This window comes from Anas acuta, chromosome W (assembly GCF_963932015.1).
Source record: "Anas acuta chromosome W, bAnaAcu1.1, whole genome shotgun sequence".
NCBI classification, from domain to species: Eukaryota; Metazoa; Chordata; class Aves; order Anseriformes; family Anatidae; genus Anas; species Anas acuta.
Window position 1 is genome coordinate 2,489,924 of NC_089016.1, and position 24,735 is coordinate 2,514,658.

The 24,735-nt window shown below is 50.7% G+C and overlaps 3 protein-coding genes across 4 annotated transcripts in view; 1 reads left to right on the forward strand and 2 right to left on the reverse strand.

Moving 5' to 3' along the window:
* LOC137847094 (antigen WC1.1-like) overlaps positions 1 to 24,735 on the reverse strand; it is a 433,117-nt gene that overhangs the window by 142,406 nt on the left and 265,976 nt on the right. The gene's annotated exons all lie outside the window — the stretch shown is intronic.
* Positions 809 to 1,723, reverse strand: LOC137847124 (olfactory receptor 14C36-like). The gene has a single exon (XM_068665406.1). It carries the CDS (start codon positions 1,721 to 1,723, stop codon positions 809 to 811), a length of 915 nt encoding a protein of 304 aa, XP_068521507.1.
* On the forward strand, positions 6,278 to 21,840 carry LOC137847332 (olfactory receptor 14C36-like). The gene is made up of 4 exons (XM_068665618.1): positions 6,278 to 6,316; positions 6,708 to 7,073; positions 7,856 to 8,069; positions 20,858 to 21,840. Exons 1-4 carry the CDS (start codon positions 6,278 to 6,280, stop codon positions 21,838 to 21,840), a joined length of 1,602 nt encoding a protein of 533 aa, XP_068521719.1.

Below are 24,735 nucleotides of genomic sequence, written 5' to 3' on the forward strand. Positions count from 1 at the left end.
GCAAGGCACCACAGCTGCTGGGACAAAGGTGGCTCTGGGCCTCCCCAGTAACCCCAGGGCTGGGGGCAGCCATTGCTCAGGAAATGGAGGTCTGTGAAGCTGTAGGAATCCTGGTCTCTTGCCTGGGAGATCCCCAGCACAGACTGCCTGTGTCCCACAGGGCCAGCCCCAGTCCCCAGGACAGCACAAGAGGCCTGCCCCAGGCACAGGGCAGCTCCAGATTCCTCTCCAGGATGACATTTGCCATAATTCCCAACACCTTTGGGACACTCCCAGGCCAGTAAAAGGCCAGCTACTATTTGATGGCACCACAGCTGCTGGGACAAATGCAACTCTGGGCTTCCTCAGCAGCCCCTGCGCTGGGGCCAGCCATGGCTCAGGAAATGGGCGTACATTAGGCTGCATTCTTCTTCTCCAATAGTGAGAGACAGCCCCAGAAGGCACCGGGGCCTCTTCACAATGTGGCAGCTGGGCTCTTGGCCCTGAGTCCCTCCTCCATGCTGGGGCTGCTCCACCTGCTGCAGAGGAGATGAGAAGAGACAGGCCCTGAGACCATTTAATATCTCATGGCTTCTTTATTGACTTCCTCAGCACAGGAAGAGTGGTTCTTAAGGTACCGCAGATAACTGAGTCAAAATAAAAATCAACAGGTAGGAAGATAAGAAGAAACTTCTTTAAATATAAATAATACTACCAGATGGTTGAAAAGTAATAATTAAGACAATTTCAAAATATTTCCCTAACATTTTGTGAAAAAACCTGTTACTAATTTTAACATGAGGGCTTATTACTGATGCTTAAGAACAATTTATGCAAGTAATTTCCTTCCTGCGTTCTTCAGTTCCTGGTTCTTCATGCTATAGATGAGGGGGTTCATTGCTGGAGGTACGACTGAGTACAGAAAGGACACCAGAAGGTCCATAGATGGGGAGGAGACAGAGGGTGGCTTCAGGTAGCCAAACATGCCAGAGCTCAGAAAGAGGGAGACCATGGCCAGGTGAGGGAGGCACGTGGAAAAGGCTTTGTGCCGGGCCTGCTCAGAGGGCATCCTCAGCACAGCCCTGAAGATTTGCACATAGGACAGCACAATGAAAACAAAACAACCATATGTTAAAGAAAGACTAAAGACAAGTAGTCCAACTTCCCTGAGGTAGGCATGTGAACAAGAGAGCTTGAGGATCTGGGGGATTTCACAGAAGAACTGGTCCACAGCATTGCCTTGGCAGAGGGGCAGGGAAAATGTATGGGCAGTGTGCAGGACAGCATAGACAAAGCCACTGCCCCAGGCAGCTGCTGCCATCTGGGCACAAGCTCTGCTGCCCAGGAGGCTCCCGTAATGCAGGGGCTTGCAGATGGCAACGTAGCGGTCGTAGGCCATGACAGTGAGGAGGGAATACTCTGCTCCAAGCAAGAAGAATAAAATGAAGACCTGTGCAGCACATCCTTCATAGTAGACGGCCCTGGTGTCCCAGAGGGAATTGGCCATGGCTTTGGGAACAGTGGCGGTAATAGTGCCCAGGTCAAGGAGGGCGAGGTTGAGGAGGAAGAAGTACATGGGAGTGTGGAGGCGGTGGTTGCAGGTTACAGCAGTGAGGATGAGGCCGTTGCCCAGGAGGGCAGCCAGGTAGATGCCCAGGAAGAGCCCAAAGTGCAGGAGCTGCAGCTCGCGTGTGTCTGAGAATGGCAGGAGGAGGAACTCACTCGCTGAGCTGATGTTGGACATGGAGGCTTTCCAAGCATGAAAAAATCATTAATAAATTAAAAATAATAATAAAATATTAAATTAAATTAAATAAATAAATAAAAAGCTTTAATAACTAAGACATACCTGAGAAAAACTTGTTCCATTTTTCATATAACCCCCCTGAAAACAATTTTCCCCTTTCAGACAGATGTTTAGCAGGTCATTTTCATATGCTCTGCTTGATGCTGCCTGAGGGTGTCCCTGGGAGCAGGGGACTCTGCTGTGGGCAATGCAGGAATGAGTCCTGTCCCATAGCCAGAGGTAAAGAGGAACATGCAATAATCTCAGATTCAATCACCTCTGTTGCCTTCAGGGGGCAGTGGCGACCTGGTTCAGGAACAGCACAGCGACCAACCCCAGGCCGCTCGGTCCATCGGCTCACAGACACCAACGTGGTGGATGGCAAATGGTGTTTATTGTCGAGTAACATGGTGTTATATACCCAAGGCCCACAGCGTCACTTCTGCTTGCTTACATCACAGACCACACACTACTGTCCGTCAAGGGATGGGCTCCACCTTTCCGTACAGCGCAACATCTTCCGGCCGCCAGACCCTAACTACCCACATTTCCCCCCTCCCTATGCACAACTAAATTAGCTAAAATATAACAATCTAAAAAACAATTCTGATAACAATCTTAAGACGTAGACATCATAACTTAAATAAAAAAACATAAGGCACAATAACCAGGAGAAAACTAGGAGGTAACTGGTAACCCTGAGTAAATACACTCTTAAAGTAGTTGTTGGTATTCTACCAACATAATGTTAACTTTCTCTAACCAACTTTTAACAAACAACACAAGCTTATTTTGTATACAAGGTCCAAAGATAAGATCACACAAAGGCGTCACAGCCCCCCACCCACGGAGGCCGCTTCGCTGTTGTCTGGATTCTGCCAGTGTGGAACTCTCAGGCTTAGACAGGACGCTTGCTGACTTATTGTCATCTCTTGTCACCAGGGTATACAGATTACGGGGGTGTCCGATGATCCGTTCCTGTGAACAGAAACTCAGTGTTCATTAGTTTTATTCTGAGTCACGGTCGGGTCACTGCACCAAACTGGCGCCAGCGCCCAATCCACCGTGATCTGGCAGATCGTAGGCGAGTTGATCATTCCTTGAGGCAGCATTTTCCACTGGAAGTTGGGGCGTTGGCTGTTTTGAACTTCTCTGGCCATACGAGTTGCCATAACTTCATGGGCCCACAGGCCCTGGGCTTGCGCCTAGGGGGTGATCACTGTTGGGTCCATACCCATTAGCCGCTGCATGCTAGATTCATATAGTGGGTGATCCGCCCCAGTTACTTGGGCCAGTTGTCTCATACAGTTGTCCTCCCATTCTTGTTTAAAAATGATCATCCCCCCCCCGTCAAAGATCAGTCTACAAGTTCATTTTATATCAAACGGGAGCATGTCGTCTCCCCTGAAAACACTATCTATGAGGGTGGAGACCATTGCAGAATGAAGCCCTTTATCCCCAATGTCTTTAACAATTGCTTGCATATCCTTAGGGTTTATTGGTGAATGGACCCTCTGCCCCCCATCTGTCACCCAGACCGGGAACGCTAGCATGGCCGATAGAGCCCAGACGGCACACGCAATCTTAATTTTCCTCCAATCCGTGAGAGGAATTTCTCCCCCTCGTGGTGCAGCTTTATTTCGGATGGGGATATTTTTGCTATCTGTCCCCATTTCCTCCTCCTCCGAATTTGAATCAGTATCTGATCCGGAGTCGGAGCTCGGCTGACTGGTCGCCTCCAAGTTCCAGTACCCTCCCATCGAGTTCGGGCCCCGCCCACTACCCCTGCGGGCGGGCTGCTCTCTCCCTCGTGGCTCGCCCCACCGCCTTCTCAGCGAGGCTTTTGCACCACAAGAGCGTTTTTTCAGATGGCCGTTCCGATTGGCTCTCTGACCCTCTCTCGCGCTTATACCTCCTCCCCAGTCGCCCCCGCAACAGTTCTCTTTCTCCCATTTCCACATGTTAGTAAAACCTAGCACTTCATCCCCGTTCCCGCTGGAGGCTTCTTCACCCGACTCTTCGTCTTCTAGTTCAGCGCCGTACTGGGGCGCACATGGCGGTGGTCTCTCCCAGATTTCCTCAGGCTCTGGTTTCCCACCGGCACCCCTGGCTTCCTCAGCTGAGCCACCCCATAGCTTCCGTAATTTTGATACGACCTTCACAAGGGTTTCCATCTTCCTTGTTGGTCCGGGAGTGTCCTCCCCGCTGGGCTGGTCCCGCCGCTCCGGCCGCCGTTCACCTGAATCCAGGAGTTTTCCCGGGTTTCGGCACCACTTGTTGCCTTCAGGGGACAGTGGCGACCTGGTTCAGGAACGGCACGGCGACCAACCCCAGGCCGCTCGGTCCATCGGCTCACAGACACCAATGTGGTGGATGGCAAACGGCGTTTATTGTCGAGTCACATGGTGTTATATAGCCGAGGCCCATAGCGTCACTTCCGCTTGCTTACATCACAGACCACACGCTACTGCCCATCAAGGGAGGGGCTCCACCTTTCCGTACAGCGCGACATCTTCCGGCCACCAGACCCTAACTGCCCACACACCTCATGATAACAAACTTTTGTGTTGTTTGTATTGTTATTTTGTATTTCCTTATTGTTACTGATAATTCACCCAACTGCACGGCAAGGCTATGGGGATCTATTTCTTGTTTTCTGTCTAGCTGCCCACCCCACTCCTGAGGACTTTTTCTAAGGCATAAATCCCGGGCAGTTCAAGTGAAACCTTGTGGATCCTCAGACACAAGGGGATGGTGCCTTCAGTGCAATGTCCTTCAGATAGAACAGACAAGACTGGTCTCATTCGACCTGTGCCTCATTTGACATTTTGTGGTGCAAGACAATTGCACTCAGAGGATCATATAGGCATAGAATGAATATCCTGACATGGAAAGGACCCACACGGATAACCAAATCCCACCCCCGAATTGGTACATGAACACCCAAAAATCTGTCCATATGCCTGAGGGGGTTGTCCAAATGTTTGTTGAATTCTGTCAGTCTGTGAGCACTTCCCTGTGGTGCCTGTTCCAGTGCCTACAAAACCATGACAATGCTGGGAGTAAAGGAATCCAGGTTCAAAGGGCACATCTCCAGACCCTGTCCCTGTCCCTGTACCCCCCTAACCAGCGAAGAACACTGAGGGCTCACTCTATGTGCATCTGAAAGCTCCATCCCCTACCAGCCTGGAAACAAGAACAGCAGCATCACGGCCAGGTGGAGAAGCCAGCAGGAATGCCAGAGTGCTGCTGCCAGGGGAGGCAAGGCCAGGGAGGGACAGACGGACACTCAGCAGACCCTTCTCTGCTGCAGCTCTGCCTGAAGAGGAGTCAGCTCCTGCTGGGGACACAAGGGGCTTAGGGCAGAGGCTGTGCTGGTGGGACAGGAAAGCAGGGGGGGTGCCCCAGGGAAGGCACCTGCCCTGCAGGGGATGGGAGGGAGGTGCCTGAGCCCTCCCTCACACAGCATTTCTGGCAGCAGCTCCCTCTCCCTGCCTGCCCATGTCCCTGCTGGGAGATGGTTCTGTGTCCATGTTTCCTCCCTGTCCATGTCCTGCAGACCCCATCTCACAAGCTGTGTGCTCAGATTCACTCAGATACCCCTCCTCTGCAGGAATCTGAATGCGCAGAATCCAGAAAAAGATTTTCAAGTAAGCCAAGCCCCAGTCTTCCACTGGAAAGACCCCGTTATAAATGTTCTCTAGAGCACCTTCTGCTCCTCACTGGAGAAACAGAGAAAACCATCCTGAGAGATGCTATCAGCCATAAGATGTGCCAGCTGTAGACGACCTCGTTAGGAACTGCATCTGCATTGTCCTGCTGCCAGAGACTCACAGTGCGAAGAGACTGCAGATCTGTCCTGCCACACGCTGCCCTCTGTTGTTGCACTCCTCACTGCTTCCGAGCCCTCTCTCCTTCTCTCCTCTCCCTGTGTCACCTGCAGTCAGAGCCCCCAGCCCTGCTGTGCTGTGCAGAGGAGCTGCTCCTGGGCAGAGCTGTCTCTCTGCAGTGCTGCCCGCTTGCCAGGAGCTCCCCTTGGGCCCAGGAGCTTGGCCCAGCTCAGCAGCACAGCACCCGGCCATGGCATCACTTGCTCTGTGCCATTGGGCTCCCTCGAGGTGTCCCCAGGGCCTCAGGGCTGACAGTTCCTGAAGGCAGCAGAGTCTCTGCTGGGGTGTGGTGTTTGAAGCAGACTGAAGTCATCACTGACTGCTCTTTGCTGAACATGCGAGAGACAGATTTTACAAGTGTGATTTCTGCTGTTAGAGTGCTATCAATGTACTGCTGGTGTTCAGGAGCTTCCCCCTGCTCCAGGGCAGTCTGAATCAGTCCATGGCAAATGATAGGGCTGGGTTTCCATCCCTGGGGCGGTTGATTCCAGGTGAACTGGACTCCACTCCAAATTAAAGCAAACTGTGGCCTGCATGCTGTTGGCAAAGGAATGGAGAAAAATGCTTTAGGGATATCAATCGTGGCATAGCAGTAGGCTGCCTTTGACTCCAGTTTGTATCGATGGGGGAGGGAGATATCGTCCGGGATGCTGGGGATAAGGTAAAGGATGACATGTCATCTCACTCACTCCAGATGAAAATTAGAGCCTACAAAGGATGCCCAGAGCCTAGAGAGAGAACAGAGCTTAACAGGAGAGCTACCGTAGGCCCACATGGATGAGTTAAAGCTGCCCCATCCAGAAAGGCAGATGCATTGGGAGCCCAACTCAAATGTTTCTATGTAAATGCATACAGCATGGGGAATAAGGGGAACTGGAGGTGTGAGTGCAGTTGCAGGGTTATGATCTCGTTGCAATGACTGAAAGATGGCGGGACATCTCCCATGACCAGAATGTGGCCATGGACAGCTCTGTGATTTTAGTGAGGGCAGGCCAGGAAGGAAAGGTGGTGTAGTTGCTCTTTTTGTGAGTGAGCAACTGGAATCTATGCAGCTCTGCCTAGGAGGGGACAAAGTGCAAGTCGAGAGCCTATGGGTGAGGATTAAAGGGCAGGCCAACTGGGGTGATGGTGTGGTGGGTGTTTATTACAGGCCACTGGATCAGGAAAAGGAAGTGGATGAGGCCTTCTACAGGCAGCTGCAAGTTGCCTTACGTTCTCAGGCCCTGCTTCTTATGGGGGACTTTATCCACCCAGATATTTGCTGGGGAAACAACACGGTTCAGAACAAATGGTCCAGGTGGTTGCTACAGACCACTGCAGATAACTTCTTGATGCAGGAAGAAAGTAAGCCAACAAGGAGAAGGGTGCTGTTGGACCTGGTGCTAACAAAAAGAGATGGTCTAATTGGAAACACGAAGGTTGAGGGCAGTCTTGGCTGCAGTGCTTATGAGACGCTGGAGTTCAAGATCCTGAGAGGAGGGATCAGGGCAAAAGAAGGACTGCAAGCCTGGATTTCAAAAGAGTTAACATTGACCTCTTCAGGGACCTAATTGGAAGAATCTACTGGGCCAGGGCCTGAGAAGGAAAGGGAGTGCAGGAGAGCTGGCTAATTTAAGCACCACTTCCTCCAAGCTCAGGGTTGGTGCATCCTTACCAGAAAGAAGTCAAGCAAGGGGGTAGGACAACTGCGTGGATGGGCAAGGAGCTCTTGGGAAAACTTAAACAGAAGAAGAAAGTGTACATGATGTGGAAGAAGGCACAGGCAACTTGGGTGGAATTTAGGAACATTGTCAGAGAATGCAGGGGTGCAATGAGGAAGGCCAAGGCCCAGTTAGAATGAAATTTAACGACAGACATCAAGGATAACAAGCATGGATTCTTCAAATACATCAGCAGCAAAAGAAAGACTGAGGGAAGGTGGGTACCTTGGTGATGGTGGATACACAGAAGGCAGAGTTACTGAATGCCTTCATTGCTTTGGTCTTCACTGCTAAGGCTGGAACCCAAGCACTACTGAGCCTGGAAACAACAGGGAAAACCTGGAGGGTAGAAGACTTTCCCCAAGTTGAAGGGGATTGGGTTAGAGGTTATTCAGGCAAGTTGGACACCCAGAAATCTATGGGCCCCAATGGGATGCAACCGAGGGTGCTGAGGAACTGTCAAACATTATTGCTAAGTCTCTCTCTATCATCTTCAAAAGGTATTGGATAAGCACATGGAGGAAAAGAAGGTGATCAGAAGCAGTCAACATGAATTCATCAAGGGGAAGTTGTGTTTGACCAACCTGATAGCCTTCTACATTGAGACTAATGGCTGGCTGGATGAGGGGAGAGCAGAGGATGTTGTCTACCTTGACTTCAGCAAGACTTTAGACACTGCATTCCATAACATCCTCCTGGGCAAGCTCTTGGATTGTGGGTTCCATGAGCGCACAGTGGGGTGGATCGAGAACTGGCTGAATGGCAGAGCTCTGTGTTGTGCTCAACAGTGCCCCCAGGGGTCAGTACTGGGTCCAGTGCTATTCAACTTATTAATTAGTGACATAGATGAAAGGGCAGAGTGTGCACCCTCAGCAAGTTGGTGGGCAATACAAAGCTTGTCAAAGTGGCTGGCGCATCAGAGGCCTGTGTGGCCACTCAGAGGGACCTGGACAGGCTGGAGAGCTGGGCACAGAGGAACCTCACTGAGGTTCAACAGGAGATAGTGCTGGGTCCTGAACCTGGGGAGGAACAACCTCAGGCACCAGTACAGGTCGGGGGCTGACCTGGTGGAGTGCAGCTTTGTGGAGAGGGACATGGGAGTCGTGGTGGAGAAGTTAACCGTGAGCCAGCAATGTGCCCTTGTGGCCAAGAAGGCCAATGAGGTCCTAGCTTGCATCAAGAGGAGTGTGGACGGCAGGTCGAGGGAGGTGATCCTTCCCCTCTGCTCAACCCTGTTGAGGCCACAAGTGGAGTATTTTGTCCAGTTCTGGGCTTCCCAGTACAAGAGGAATATAGAACTTCTAGACAGGGTCCAGTGTAGAACCACGAAGGTGATTAAGGTATTGTAACATCTGTCCTGTGAGGAAAGTCTAAATAAGCTTGGTCAGTTTACCCTAGAGAAGACGATGTTATAAATCGCTCAGTCCCAAAATAGGATTAAAATTAAAGTTTACAATTTATTAAAAGAATAGAGGTAAGCAAACAGCGCTGGGTGGGTCGGAAGTCTCTGCTCCATCTAGACGCACACCAGTTATATCAAGTAGCTGATTTTTATGCTCCTAGGCTGATATATATTTATTACTACTTCTAAAAAAAACAGGTTATTATAATTAGCTTCTGGGATCCAAACGGTCCTATTGGAGCATGCGCATCAGTCTCTGGTGTTCCCCTTGGGGTCTCTGAGGGTCTTTCATGCTGAAGGCTCGTAGTCTTCCTCTCAGTTTTTTTTTCTTTTCCTTCCCCTTTGTACTCCTTGGCAGCATGTCAAAATCTTACACAGCGTTCCCTGCAAGTTTTGTCTTCTAGCCGTCCTTCAGCTTCTTTCTTCTTCTTAATCTCCTGGCCACCTGGCCAGATATCAGGGGCTTGCATAGTGTCCCATTCAGAAGTCATAACAGTCACTAGTTGTTAGCAGTTGTTCTGAAACCCCCAGACATCAGAGACTTCAAAGAAAGAAAATACAAATACAAATAGCTCTCTATTGACACTTCACGAGTTGTTAAAACATTCCTCACAGGCCATTCACAGGGACACTCCAGTCACATCTATAGCAGTGCTAAATCAACCACAAAGAAGGCAAGAAGGCTGTAACTGTTAGGAATAAGAGTTTGGAATCAGTAACAAAAGCAAATAGGCTCATGGATTTGAGGACTATTTCTGAAGATTTGATAAATTGACTATAATGAGGGGGAGACTGGGACACGGGGAGGAAAGGGAAGAAACCACATCTGTGGAAGAATTAAATTGCCAGTGCAGGACCCAGAGACAGACAGAACTGTTCTCTATTGACACAAATTGTTAAAACATTCTTTTGCAAGGTACAAGAACTATATCCATTAACCATTCTGTTTGTCTTAGACTTGTGGTTATACAAGGGTATGTAAGACAGACGGTCACATTCATCATACCATGTGGCCCTAGCATTGTTCCATACTGACAGGAATCAGATGAACGTATCTCACAATGAGATTGAGAAGGGATCTTATCAGCCTTTAGAAATACTTGATGGGACAATGTAAAGTGGATGGGGCCAAGCTCTTCTCAGTGGTGGTGAGTGATAGGACAAGGGGTAATGGGTGTAAATTGAATGACAGGAGATTTCATTGTCATATGAGGAAGAACTTCTTTACAGTTCAGGTGAGAGAGCACGAGAACAGACTGCCCGAAGAGGCTGTGGAGTCTCCTTCTTTGGAGATACTCAAAATCCACCTGGATGTGATCCTGTGTAACATGCTCTAGGTGAGCCTGCTGGAGCAGGGGCGTTGGAATAGATGATCTCTGGAGGGCCCTTCAACCATTCAGTAATTCTGTGAAATAAATAAAAACATGTTGTGTTGTTGTTCTTCTTGGTGTGTAAGAAGTCTTCATTTTTAGAATTTTGTAGATTGTCTAGAAGATCTCATGATTGTTTTCATAGGTCTGGGACATGTCCCAGCAAGATGAGGACACTCCCTCTATGCAAATATAAATGTATATAGATATTTCCAAAAATGCATGTCCTCCCAATAACTTAAATGGAGATATTGTATCTCCCAAACATACTTATATTGGCATATTTCACATCTACATTTCATATCTAAATGGACTTGGGAGCAATAAATTCTTTAGAGGTTGAATAGATCCTGCCTTTACTTCTTTGCCATTGGGCTACAGCTGGTAGCAGTTTCCTCATATCACCTCTGTTTATGACCCAGAGAAATCTGACACCACAAATGTCACTCAATGTCACTCTGGCACCTCCAATGTCACCTGGTGTCTGCATCTCAGCAGCTCCCTCCTGCCCTCCACCTCCATTCGATGTGCTGGGAGCTGAGACACGCAGCTGACATGCAGATGTCTGGTGTGCGCCCATCTAAACCACGGCAAGAGGAAATGGCTGTGGAATTCCATGAGGCATGGGAGAGCCATCTAAGCCCCCTCTAGCCTCTGGACAGCAAAAAAAAAAAAAAAAAAAAAAAAAAAGGAGATGCCTTGCTTGATTCAGATGGAACACTTCCCTCAGCAGGGGGAAGGCAGATCTCTCCCTGTCCTTGTGTGGGTGCCCTGCCTAAAACCAGGACTTGAAAAGCTGCTTCTTGGACCTCATATTTTTTCTGATATGAGAAATGACAGTGCTGGAAATCAGTTTCCTTCCCCAGTGCAGGGAAGGAACATCAGTGATTGCTTCAGTCAGATTCCAAGTATGTTCCCCTGGAGGCCCAGGGACTTGTCAAGAGCTCCCTATGCTGCTGAGCTGGGCCGGGCTCCTGGGCACAAGGGGAGCTCCTGGCAAGTGGGCAGCACTGCAGAGAGACAGCTCTGCCCAGGGGCAGCTCCTCTGCATAGTGCAGGGCTGGGGGCACTGCCTGCAGGGGACAAGGGCAGCTGAGAGAAGGGAGGGAGATGTTAAAGGCAGTGTGGAGGGGGGATGCTGAGAGCTGACTGTGGGAGAAATCTTCACAGCCCTGAACAGGGTAAGTCTGTGGCTGCAGGGCAACACAGCTGTTGTTCCTGGTGCCATCTGCAGATTTGCTGGCAAATCCCACAGCCTGTAGGAGCTTTCAGGAGGACTCTAAGAATTTCTTTGGAGAAGAAAATGACAAGTTCCAGAGCAGGGACTACCTGCCAAGGCTGTCAGAGGGACAGGACACGAGGGTTCCGTCTCATGGGGCTGGCTGCAGGCTGTGTAGCCACAGTGCAGGCAGGAGTGGCCAGGGCTGTGGTGCAGAGCAGGGTCCCTGCTGTGCCCCAGGGGCTGTGTGCTGGGGCAGGGCCTCTGACGCCTTCCAGGTTCAGCACTCAGCCTGCCTGGAGAGCTGCCCAGGGCGCTGCAGGGAGAAGCGGTGGCTGTGGTCTCCCTGTTTCTCAGCACTGCCTTTTTAGCCTACATGAAGCCCCCCTCCATGTCCTCCTCATCCTTGAATCTTTTGCTGGCAGTTCTGTATTCGGTGTTGCCTCCAGCAGTGAACCCCCTCATCTACAGCATGAGGAACAAGGAGCTCAAGGATGCGGTTTGGAAACTGATGACTGGAGGTTTTTCAGAACCAATTAAATGCCTGCCTTCTTTGGTATATCAGTCATAATATAACTCAATACAGGACCAGATATAATTCTTTTTCTTTGTTTTTCTTTACTTCTAATATAGTTGTCCACAAAGAAATGTTTTTCAAACCCTTCCACTTCAGTATCTACCTTGGGAGTCTCCAAGACTTGGTATAAGTAAGGTGTATTTATAGTGCGTTTGAGATGTATTTAAATAAAAGAAAAGACCCTGCTGAGACTTGCTTGCTTGAGATCCTTCCTTAGAGACATGTGGTGGAGCTGCAGGGGGACTTGGCTGTGTTCAGAGGTCGAAGAGGAAAAGAGTCCTGGCACAGCAACACTGCCAGAGAGTCCCAGGGCTTGGTCTTTCCTGAGCTGCTCCCCTTCCACACTCTCATTCGGAGTCTTTGTGTTATTGTGAGGACTGATTGCTCTTGTCACTTGCTCACTGTGCTGCTGTGTGGCAGTCATGTGTCCAAACGCAGGGCAGGCCAGGGGCACTCCTCTAACACAGCTGGCTCCATACCAGCATCTCCAGCATAAAGGGGGATCGGCTGAGGGCAGTGCCTGAAGGCTCAGCTCTTCTCTCAAAGCTTGTCTCATGGATATTTCAAAGGGACGGACTTGGACGAGGCTCCATGTTTTCTTTATTTCTCTTCTATTAATCTCTGACTCTGAAGAAGGCCAGGTACCTGTGCACATCCTCCATGGCCAAAGGACCACTCGTGTGGGAGGCAGAGAGTGGCAGTGTCCCCCTTGAGTTAGCTCTGCTTTCCCAGCCTGACCAGCACAGCCCTGCAGAGTGCCCGCATGGCTCCACGGAACACAACTCCCTTACTCTTCAGAGCAGCACTGCCAGCTCAGGGAATGTGGGCAGCATGGGCAGGGGCTGCAGGAATGACTCCTCAGGTCAGCCCAGACGTGCTGGGCTGGGGCAAGGCTGTGTGGGACATGGTGTGTCTCGGGAGCAGAGCAGGGCTCTGTGTGTGTGCAGTGGTGCTGCCTGAGGATCCCCAGGGCCAGCAGTGTGGTGCTGTGCTGTGCTGGGGAGGGAGGCTGGGCTGGGGGGCTGCAGGCTCCCTGTGGGAGGGAAAAGGTTTGGAGGCAGGGTGGAAAGGAGGGAGAGGAAATTGCAGTAGAAGAGAGTCAACCATTGATCTCCCATTCTCCATTTGCTGCTTTGGAGCCATCCCAGCCTGAGCTGTTCTGCTGGGATGGGCTGGGCTGTGAAAAGGTCAGGGAATTTTGGAGAGCTGGCGAGGGTCTGGACTAGGCTGGCCACCTGGTAGGAAAAGAGAGGACCAGAAGTGCAAAGGTTGGGCTGGGCCCTTGTTCTCTGGACACCCTGGCAGATGCTGCCCCAGGACAATGGTCCCAGAGCAGCCCCTCACAACCACCATCGCGAGCACTAGGCTCTTGCCCTAGCTCACACAGGTGGTTTGTTCCTCCAGCTACGAACACTAAATGACTACATCTGAAGCCTATGTTTGTCTTGTCCATCTGAGACAGCCTATGGTGTGGGTGTGGTGAGATGAACTTGAATGAGCCCAAGTGCCATCAGCTGTTTCTTAAGGGTGCCATCATATCCAGTGGGACAGACAGAGTCTCAAGGTCAATTCCCATTTGGAGGTATGGTCCTATTGAAAACCAGCTGAATAAAGCAATGCATCATGAAAAAAACAGCTGAATAAAGCAATGCAGTCACAAGTGGTGCCCCTCAGGGGCCAGCCTTGGGCCCAATGTTTTTCAACATCTTTATCAATTACATAGATGATGGAATCGAGTGCACCCTCAGCAAGTTTGCAGATGACACCAAGCTGAGTGGTGCGGTCGAAACAGTGGAAGGAAGGGATGCCATCCAAGAGGGACCTGGACAGACTGGAGAAGTGGGCCCATGGGAACCTAATGATGTTCAACAAGGCCAAGTGCAAGATGTTGTACTTGGGCTGGGGCAATCCCCAGTATTTATATCGACTGAGAGAAGAAGAACTTGAGAGCAGACCTGCATAGAAGGACCTGGGGGTCCTGATGGACGAGAAGAAGGGCATGAGCCAGAAGTGTGTGCTTTCAGCCCAGAAGGCCAAGTATGTCCTGGGCTGCATTAAAAAAGGGGAGTCCAGCAGGGAGAGGGAGGTGATTGTCCCCCTCTACTCTGCTCTTGTCAGACCCCACCTGGAATCCTGTGTGCAGGCCTGGGACCCCCAGCACAAGAAGGATGTGGAGATCTTGGAAGGCATCCAGAGGAGGACCACGAAGATGATCAGAGGGCTGGAGCACCTCTCCTGTGCAAAAAACACCTCTCCTATGCCTCATTGCAGCCATCCAGTACATAAAGGGCGTGTATAAACAGGAGGGGGAATGCCTGTTTACATGTGTTGATAATGATAGGACAAGGGGGAATGGTTTTAAACTAAAGCAGGGGAGATTTAGGTTAGAAATTAGAAGAAAGTTTTTCACTCAGAGGGTGGTGAGGCAATGGAACAGGTTGCCCAGGGAGGTTGTGGATGTCCCATCCCTGGAGGCATTCAAGGCCAGGCTGGATGCAGCTTTGGGCAGAGAGCTCTAGTGGCTGGCAACCCTGCTCAGAGCAGCAGTGCTGAAACTAGATGATCTTTAAGGGCCTTTTCAACCCAGGCCATTCTAGGATTCTATGATTCTATGACTTTCACACCAACTCCTTTGCTGAAGAGTTCTTGACTTTTTCCTAAACTATATATACAGTTCTTTATTCACTTTTCCACAAAGAGGTGGTCATTTCTTTCAGTATGACCTGGACTTGCTAAAGGCAGCATCGGGAAACATGAGTCTGGACATGTGGGAGGCCTTCTGAAGCATGAGCTGGTTGGCAGGCACAGTACCTGAGGGATTGTACAGAGCATCCCCTGCACCCAGTGCTCCTGGGTGTGCGGGGAAGAGGCCTCCTGAGCACAACAGCTCCTTGTAGCCCTGTGGATGCTGGCTGTGAGGTCACTTCTGTCCCAGAACCTGGCTGGCCAACAGCAGGAAGGAAGAGCCTCTGAGGTCATAAATGTCATCAGAAAGCTGCCCCCAACAGGGTGACACATTTGGGGAGTCAGGGGAAATCTGGGAGAATACAGCTAGGAGATTTGTGGCAGAGAAGATTGGTTTGGCTAATAGAAAGGAAAGATTTTGAAGAGGTAAGAGAGGTTCAGGTAAGGCTCATGTTGCAGCAACACTTACTAGGACAACTTTCATCTCAAGCCCTGGCAATATTTCTAACCAGGAACATTAAAGCCTAGTGATATCCTAATTGCGATGCTTCACCATGGAAGGAATCTAATCCCTTACCTCAAAACCTACCTTTATATTAAACCCCAAACACATCAGCTGTTATGGTTAATCTTAATCTATTGCTTTTACTAATCCCTAGCCCTTAATCGCTAACATTAAATTGCCATCCTTAACACCAACCCTCATCCCATAACAAAGCACATAATGAAACCCTAACCAAAGATCTAGCTCATACCCTAAACATTGACTGTCTACCCAAAGCAGAACTCAGAAGCATCCCTCTAAAACGCTGCTCAATCCCTAACCTGGAAGGCAAAATCTAATCCCTAAACCCTAACCTGAACACCTGATCGTCACATACCTTGTTCTTGCACTCTTATCACAAAATTGAAGTGGTTTCACCCCATGAGGCTAGGAAGGGTTGGAGAGGTCCTGCAGCAATTGCTTGGTCTTGGAAGAGGTGACATGGATCTGGTCAGGTCATAGGGCTCAAGGAGGAGATGGGTGGGGATTTTCTGCTGAGGTCAGCTGTGCCTCGGGATCTCAGGAGGCAGCAGGATGCCCATGGCTGTGCAGGTGGGTGTCAGGGAACTTCTGCCTGAGGGCCTGATGTGCCACCTTCAGGCACATGGCTGGTGTATGCGTGTGGCATTTAAGTTGTCATAAAGAACTAAGGAGCCACAGACATGCAGCTAGCATCAATATTTATTTCAAAGTCATTCCTAACCTAGTACCTAACAGAGCTTGCATGTAGTAGTCTGCTCTCCATCAGAGAAGCTGAAAGGCCATCAGGAGCTCTATGGCCTTGGATGATGACAACGACCTTGCTTTTATTGCATTAGGTGCTGGACGTCAAGGAGGGTGCTAGGTTTGGATGTCCTTATATGGTGTCCAGTCAGAAATGGTTGGCTTTGGTGGGGACTGTGAGGTCACTTCTGCCTCTGGAGCTGAGAGGCCAGCAGCAGGAGCATGGCTGGGCAAGGGACTGGGAGGTCCCATCTTTCTGAAGTAGCTACAAGGTCAACCCTTGCCCCTTGGCTGACAGATGGGCTTTTAGGCTCACATGTCCCAGCATCTCTCACAGGCCAGTAGAAGGCACCTGTCTGGCATGGTGCTTGTGTGATGCCCTCTGCCCAAGTACCTGAAAGGCCCATGCAGAACTGGCCTTGGTTGTGTTTTTTTAAGTGTATTGTGCCTGAGTATATGACTGGAGAGAGACAGGCATGTGGCTTGGTTGCTTCTTTCTGAGGAACTGAAAAGCCAGCAGGAAGGCCACGTGGCCTGGAGGATCATGGTGAGGTTCCTTGTGTCTGGTCAGCTGACAAGCCACAGAAAAGCTGATTGGTGAGGAGGATTCCTGTGTAAAGAATGATTTTTGAAGTGTTGGAACTTTCCTTGGTCATGGGAAACAGCATGTGAGAGAAAACCTGCCTTAAAGGAAAGCTTGGGTGCTGGAGATAAGGCTTGAGAGAGAAGAGAAGATAGTGGAAGGGATGTGAAAAATCATCAGAGGTGACCTGGAGGGAATCTCTTGTCCCTCCATGACATAGTGTTTCAGGGCACAGCTGGAGAGGGTACAGACATCAATGAAAGCACGGAAATGTCAAGGGGTGAGCAAGGTGGGAAAGCAAGATGGATGTTTGTAAAATGCAGTGAAACAGGGGCAGGTGCGGAACAGCATAGGACAGCCAGCAGTGGAGAGGGACAAGGGCACTGGGAAGGCGAAACATAGCCAGGAAAACCAAGGTCTTGTCCTCCTGGCTCAGGCAGGTCTCCCTGCCACTGAGACCTAGGAGGACACATGTTGTCTTCTTACCAATGGGCCTCTATCCCCACTTTGCACGTCCAAAGGGAGGCCAGGAAGTGTCACACAACTGTCTTTCACTTGGCACTGCATACCACATGTTCCACTGCCTGAGGAAGAGCCCAGAGCCCTATGTGAGGGACAGGACCTCTCTGCCCAGGCCTGGCAGCAGGCCTTGGCCTTTCTGCTTGATGAAACAAACCTAGCATTTTCTCAGCCTCAGAGCCACCTGCACAGGGCCTTTGCCTACCTGTAATCATGGCCTCCTATTTCCTGCTCTAAGGAGTCCATGAGTCTTTGTCAGAAATGGCCCTTTGCAGGGCCTGAAGCTGTAGCCTGTGGAGAGGAGCCCACGCAGGAGCAGGAGCCAGGAGCTGCTGCCCATGGAGGACACAGGTTGGAGCAGTGTGCTCCTGAGGGATGGACCCCATGGTACGGACCCATATCTGAAGCAGTTCTCGAGAAGCTGTTGCCTGTGGGAAGCCCATGCAAGATCTGTTTTGGAAGGACAGCATCCTGTGGAAGGCACCCCATGTTGGAACAAGGGAAGAGAGTGACCGATAAGGAGAAGTGGAGATGAAATGCTATAGACTGACCGCAGCCCCCATTCCCCCATTGAAGAGGGTGGATCAGGGGAAGGTGTTTCTGGGCGTCTTTATTTTGTTTCTCACCTCTCTAGTTTGTTAGCAATAGGCAATAAATTTTACTATCTGTCTCCCCACTCTGAGTCTGTTTTGCCCATCAAAATAACTGCTGAGTGATCTCCCTGTCCTTATCTCAACCTTTGAGCCCTTTGCATCTTATTTTCTCCCCCTTTCCCTTTGAGGAAGGGGGAGTGATAGAGTGGTTGTGTTGGAGCTCAGCCGCCCAACAAAGAAAAATCACCACAACTTGGAAGAAGTGATCCTTGAAGACCAAGCAGCTTCCTTGGGCCCCTCTTTCCTGAAGGGCTTTGTCCCATAGGACTCTACAAAGGAGATGCCCAAAGAGGCCAAAGTCTGCTCTCTTGAAGTCCAGGGAATTGAGATTGCTGTGCTCCATCCTTGCTGCACTTAGCAGCCTAAACTGCACCATTTCATGGCCACTGCAGCCCAGGCTGCCCTTGAGCTTCACATTCCCCACCAGTCCCTCCTTATTGCTGAGAATGAGGTCCAGCATAGCACTTCTCTTCGCTATCAATGGAAGAAGAAAGGTATCATTAATGTATAAAAGGGCCTTACTGGATTGACTGTGCCCTGCTGTGCTGTCCCTTCAGCAGATACCAGGGTGGTTGAAGTCCCCCCTGAGGACCAGGGCTTTTGAATGCGAGGCTGCTTCTATGTGTTTACAGAGGGCCTCACCTGCTGGTCTTGCTGATCAGGTGGCCTGCAGCAGACTCCCATTATAATGTCCCCTGTCCCTACCCTCTCTTTACTCCTGACACATCAGCTTGCTGTCAGATCCTCACTCATCCCTAAGCAGGGCTCCATGCACTCCAGTTGCTCACACACATAGAGGCCACACTGAACTGAAGCAACTGAACAAGGTCCTGTGGGTTTGTGGCAGTGTGTGAGGGGAGCTCAATCACACAAGGATCATCACATGGATCAAGGGTTTCCAGCTGGGGATGAGATGCCACAAATGGATAGGTGCACTGCACAAGGGTACCTAAGCCCTCCCCATCCCTGCCTGTGTGTCCTATTTGTTATTGGCCATGAACAGAGTTTTCCAGAGGGAATATTTGCACCTCTCAGTGACAGTCAAACTCTCTTAGGAATAACTGTAATTCTGTACTCAGCCTCTCTCTGCTGTTTCAAAGGGATATTTGGCAATTATTTCAGTTGACTTTAAAGTATGTTCTGCAAAAGTGACTCTTGCTTTGCAGGAGCTGTTAGCCCTGGATCCCCAGGGACATCTCAAGGGAGACAAGAAGTAAAGAGGCAGCAAAGCCTAGGGCTGGAGCTGTGCTGCTGAGCTGGGCTGGGCTCCTGGGCCCAAGGGGAGCTCCTGGCATGCGGGCAGCGCTGCAGAGAGACAGCTCTGCCCAGGAGCAGCTCCTCTGCACAGCGCAGCAAGGCTGGGGGCACTGCCTGCAGGGGACAATGGCAGTGAGAGAAGAGAGGGAGATGTTAAAGGCAGTGTGGAGGGGGGATGCTGAGAGCTGACTGCGGGCGAAATCTTCACAGCCCTGAACAGGGTAAGTCTCTGGCTGCAGGGCAACACGCCTGTTGTTCCTGGTGCCATCTCCAGATTTTCTGGCAAATCCCACAGCCTGTGGGAGCTTTCAAGAGGACTCTCAGAGCTTCTTTGGATAAAAGGAGAATGACAAGGTCCAGAGCCAGGATTTCCTTTGAAAACTGTCAGAAGTACAGGACGTGAGGGTTCATTCATATGGGGCTGGCTGCAGGCTGTGCAGCCGGGGTGCAGGCAGGGGTGGCCAGGGCTGTGGTGCAGAGCAGGGTCCCTGCTGTGCCCCAGGGGCTGTGTGCCAGGGCAGGGCCTCTGCCGCCTGCCAGGCTCAGCACTCAGCCTGCCTGGGGAGCTGCCCAGGGTGCTGTGCGAAGAAGCTGTGGCTGTTAGGAGACCCCTGGCAGGGCAGGAAAGGGCAGGGTCCTTCTGGTGCCCAGAGCGTGCTGCCTGGGGCAGGCTGCTCACATCTCCACAGCACCCCCACTGCATCTTTGGGGATATTCATGAAAGTGAAAACCAAGGCAGGGACTACCTGAAGGGAAGACACTCTCTGGAGTCTGTGCTTTAACTTTTCTTCCTTGAAAGGAAGTCAGGGGAATGATAATGAAGTTCTCAGGTTTGTATTAGTAAAACAAGCTCCAAGATCTTTACACTGAAAGAGATCTGTAGGTCTATGAGGAACCTCATAACTCAGCAGAACTCTCCTCCTGTCCAGATGCTGCTCTATGAGTCAGGCTCCAGAGCACCCTGAGGGCATTTTGGAGGAGACTCCTCAGGAGGAAGATCAGAGCAAGGAATTCCTGAAGGGAAGGTGTTTGCATTTCGACTTCTCTCCTCTTGCTTTCCTGGTTGGTAGTGGGAGATGGGAATTTTGATGAAGCCCCTGAGAGCCCAGTTCTTCTTAGCTCTTGATAGGTACGAGCTACTCCATAACCATTGAACACATAGAGATATTCCTGAAAATTATACAGGGACAGGTGGTGTCCGCAAGACAGAGTTGAGCACATAGCGGGTGGGATGGGGTCTGTGAGCCATGGCAGGGAGGAGATGTGGGAACAGGGAAGCAGCTCCCAGCCGGGACAGCTCCAGGCAGCAGAGACCTGGGCAGGGATGGAGAGGGAGCTGCTGCCTGAAACACCTAGGGAGGGGGGGATTCAGGCACTCCCTGCCAGGCCTGCAGTGCAGGCCCCTTCTCTGCAGCAACCCCCTGCTCTCCTCTGACACCCAGCACAGCATCTGCCCTCAGGGGCTTTAGGGCATGAGCCAGCTCTTCCTCAGCTGGACCTCCAGAATAAGAGAGAAGCCTGTGTCTTGAGAGGTGATACACAATGATGAGGCTAAGTGTACCTGCCCTGCAATGTCACTTCCAAAGGTGGCATGCAAGCTTAGTAATGTGAAGGCTTCCCTGCATGCCCATCTCCCTTTCTCTGTGTAAGCAGGTTGGAGCATTGTGGTATTCTTTATCATTTGTCCACCTGTGTGGGGGTCTCTTAATCTCTTTGTCAGGGGTGCAGGTGGGTGTAAGCTTCTGTTCTGACATGGATTGCTGGGCCCTGGCCTGAGGGCATCATTTTGGGAACAAGGTGCCCAAGTTTCATTTTAAACTGTCAGACACACTGTCATCCAGTTGGGAGGGCTGGAGATGAGCTGACTCATTCCTCATTCAACTCATGGAAAAGTAATTTCTGTGGGAGAAGGTGTGAATTTTGCTGAGACGTCTCTCTAACTTATCCCTCTTTTTTTCCTCCATGGATAGCCAACCCTGCCCTGAGAGGACAGCAAATGTCCAACAGCAGCTTCCCCACAGAGTTCCTCCTCCTGCCATTCGCAGACACATGCCAGCTGCAGCTCCTGCACTTTGGACTCTTCCTGGGCATCTACCTGGCTGCCCTCCTTGGCAACGGCCTCATCCTCACAGCCATAGCCTGCGACCACCGCCTCCACACTCCCATGTACTTCTTCCTCTTCAACCTCTCTCTCATTGACCTGGGCACTATTACCACCACTGTTCCCAAAGCTATGGCCAATTCCCTGTGGGATACCACAACCATTTCCTATGCAGGCTGTGCTACCCAAATCTTTTTATATATTCTCTTTGTCGCAGCAGAGTTTTATCTCCTCACCATCATGGCCTATGACCGCTACATTGCCATCTGCAAACCCCTGCACTATGGTACAATAATGGCCAACAGAACTTGTGTCAACATGATAGCAGCTGTCTGGGGCAGTACTTTTCTCTATGCTGTGCTGCACACAGCCAATACATTTTCACTGCCCCTCTGCCAGGGAAATCTCCTGGACCAGTTCTTCTGTGAACTTCCCCAGATCCTCAAGCTCTCCTGCTCAGATGCGTACCTAAGAGAAGCTGGGCTTCTTGTGGTTAGTGTTGTTTTAGCATTTGGGTGTTTTGTTTTCCTTGTGCTGTCCTATGTGCCAATCTTCAGGGCTGTGCTGAGGATCCCCTTACAGCAGGGCCGGCACAAAGCCTTTTCCACATGCCTCCCTCACCTGGCTGTGGTCTCCCTGTTCATCAGCACTGGCATATTTGCCTACCTGAAGACCCCCTCCATCTCTTCTCCATTCCTCAACCTTTTGCTGGCCATTCTGTACTCCGTGGTGCCCCCAGCTCTGAACCCCCTCATCTACAGCATGCAAAACAAGGAGCTCAAGTGTGCAGTTAGGAGACAGATTTGGGGAATGTTTTCCAGTACTTATAAAGATCCCTTCACTCTCCAATAATGAATACAAGTGCATCCCCTTCCAAGCTTGTATTGTCTTTGTACTCATTACTATTTTTATTAATTATTATTTCTTTTAGGGGGTTGGGTCATTATTACTGCTTCTGTTCCTTGCATTTGTACATAAATATTACATAGCCAGGGCTGTTCCCACATGTGCCCGTAGATGAAGTCCTTCAGAAGGGGAATCTGGAGCTGCATGCAGCGCCCAGGGTACCTCCAAGGACATGGGAGTCTGGTGTGGGCAGTGACTGCAGCCCCTCTGAAAGTGAGAGATCTCCCACTGTGAGCTCAGCCACAGGGAAAGAACTAAAGCCAGGTATTTCAGGGAACCTGTGACTCCGCAATCTCAGAGAAGAGAGTGGGCACCCAGCAGGCAGAGGGAAGGGAAGGTGGGGAGTGATTCAATTCCCCCTTCATGAAGTACCTTTGTCTGAAGTACCTCTGTACAGCCTGTTTGTTCTGCATAGCAGTACCAACAGCTTGGGGACCACATGTGGGGAGTGTGGGGATGGCCATTCCCGACTACCCAAGGGGAGCTAATCTTTGAAATTTGACCAGCTCCATCCTCCTGCAGGCGTCAGTGTCTGTAATGGTGGAACAGCTACTGTGGATCAGCACTGGGTCATGGGCTCACACATTTCAATACCCAGCTGCAGAAAGCACCGACTAACCTGATCTACCTGTGAACCTATCACTGCTCAGTAAGATGATGGTACTGAACACCTCCAGAGGTCCCTTCTGACTCAGGGAAGAAAGGGCTAGACTGTGGAGTTAGAGTGCATGATAATGCTGTGTTTTGAGGCCTCGCTGCTGTTTGTAATTCCTGCTCCTCAAGGTTACACAGTGAGTGGTGTCATTCTCAAAATGAGTCTCTGCCCTTGGGAACCTGGAGTACAGCTGGTAAAATGATACTACAGAAAAGTTCTCAGAGACATTGCAAGACATTCCAGAATGACTGAATCACAAATTGGTTGGAGTTGGAAAAAGTCTGTGGGACACCAGGACCATCTCCTACTCAGGATGTGTTGCCCAGGTCTTTTTCTTTCTGTTCATGACTGGAGGAGAGTATTGTCTTCTCACCCTCATGGCCTATGACCGCTATGTTGCCATCTGCAAGCCTCTGCACTATGGGAGCCTCCTGGGCAGCAGAGCATGTGTCCAGATGGCAGCAGCTGCCTGGGGCAGTGGCTTTCTCAATGCCATGGTGCACACTGCCAGTACATTTGGAAAGGCCTTGCAGAGGGATCTGGATAGGTTGGAGAGCTGGGTGATCACCAACCACATGAAGTTCAATAAGAGCAAATGCCGGGTCCTGCACCTGGGACGGGGAAACCCTGGCTGCACGTACAGACTGGGCGATGAGATGCTGGAGAGCAGCCTAGAAGAGAGGGATCTGGGGGTTGTGGTAGACAGCAAGTTGAATATGAGCCAGCAGTGTGCCCTGACAGCCAGGAGGGCCAACCGTGTCCTGGGGTGCATCAAGCACGGCATCGCTAGTAGGTCAAGGGAGGTGATTGTCCCGCTCTACTCTGCGCTGGTGCGGCCTCACCTCGAGTACTGTGTGCAGTTCTGGGCACCACAGTATAAAAAGGACATGAAACTGTTGGAGAGTGTCCAGAGGAGGGCTACGAAGATGGTGAAAGGCCTGGAGGGGAAGACGTACGAGGAACAGCTGAGGGCACTGGGCCTGTTCAGCCTGGAGAAGAGGAGGCTGAGGGGAGACCTCATCGCAGTCTACAACTTCCTCGTAAGGGGGTGTCGAGAGGCAGGAGACCTTTTCTCCATTAACACCAGCGACAGGACCCGCGGGAACGGGGTTAAGCTGAGGCAGGGGAAATTTAGGGTTGACATCAGGAGGGGTTTTTTCACAGAGAGGGTGGTTGCACACTGGAACAGGCTCCCCAGGGAAGTGGTCACTGCACCGAGCCTGTCTGAATTTAAGAAGAGATTGGACTGTGCACTTAGTCACATGGTCTGAACTTTTGGGTAGACCTGTGCGGTGTCAAGAGTTGGACTTGATGATCCTTAAGGGTCCCTTCCAACTCAGGATATTCTGTGATTCTATGATTCTACCTGGATGTCTATGAGGCTTTTGAAATGATCTCTCACAACTTTTTCGCTACTGAACTGGAGGAATATGGGCTTGGTGGATTGACTGTTAGATGGAGAAAAGAATTAGCTAGATGACCTCATCCAAAGAGTTAATACTCCTTGTGAGTCTATGGGCAGAGGTCCTGCCCCTCATGGCATAGTCACAGATCACAGAATTTCTAGGTTGGAAGAGACCTCAAGATCATCGAGTCCAACCTCTGACCTAACACTAACAGTCCCCACTAAACCATATCCCTAAGCTCTACATCTAAACGTCTTTTGAAGACCTCCAGGGATGGTGACTCCACCACCTCCCTGGGCAGCCCGTTCCAGCGCCTAACAACCCTTTCAGTAAAGAAATTCTTCCTAACATCTAACCTAAAACTCCCCTGGCGTAACTTTAGCCCATTCCCCCTCGTCCTGTCACCAGGCACATGGGAGAACAGGCCAACCCCCACCTCACTACAGCCTCCTTTAATGTACTTATACAGAGCAATAAGGTCACCCCTGAGCCTCCTCTTCTCTAGGCTGAACAAGCCCAGCTCCTTCAGCCGCTCCTCATAGGACTTGCTCTCCAGGCCCCTCACCAGCTTCGTTGCCCTTCTTTGGACCCGCTCAAGCACCTCGATGTCCTTCTTGTAGCGAGGGGCCCAAAACTGAACACAGTACTCGAGGTGCGGCCTCACCAGAGCCGAGAACAGGGGGACGATCACCTCCCTAGCCCTGCTGGTCACAGTGTTTCTGATACAAGCCACGATGCCGTTGGCCTTCTTGGCCACCAGAGCACACTGCTGGCTCATAT

Coding starts and splice junctions, on each gene's coding strand:
- LOC137847124 (XM_068665406.1), bottom strand. CDS start 1,723: ATGTCCAACATCAGCTCAGCGAGTGAGTTCCTCCTCCTGCCATTCTCA.
- LOC137847332 (XM_068665618.1), top strand. CDS start 6,278: ATGGGGGAGGGAGATATCGTCCGGGATGCTGGGGATAAG. Junction 6,317..6,707: donor TCCGGGATGCTGGGGATAAG/GTAAAGGATGAC, acceptor GAATCTATGCAG/CTCTGCCTAGGAGGGGACAA. Junction 7,074..7,855: donor GTCTAATTGGAAACACGAAG/GTTGAGGGCAGT, acceptor CATCTTCAAAAG/GTATTGGATAAGCACATGGA.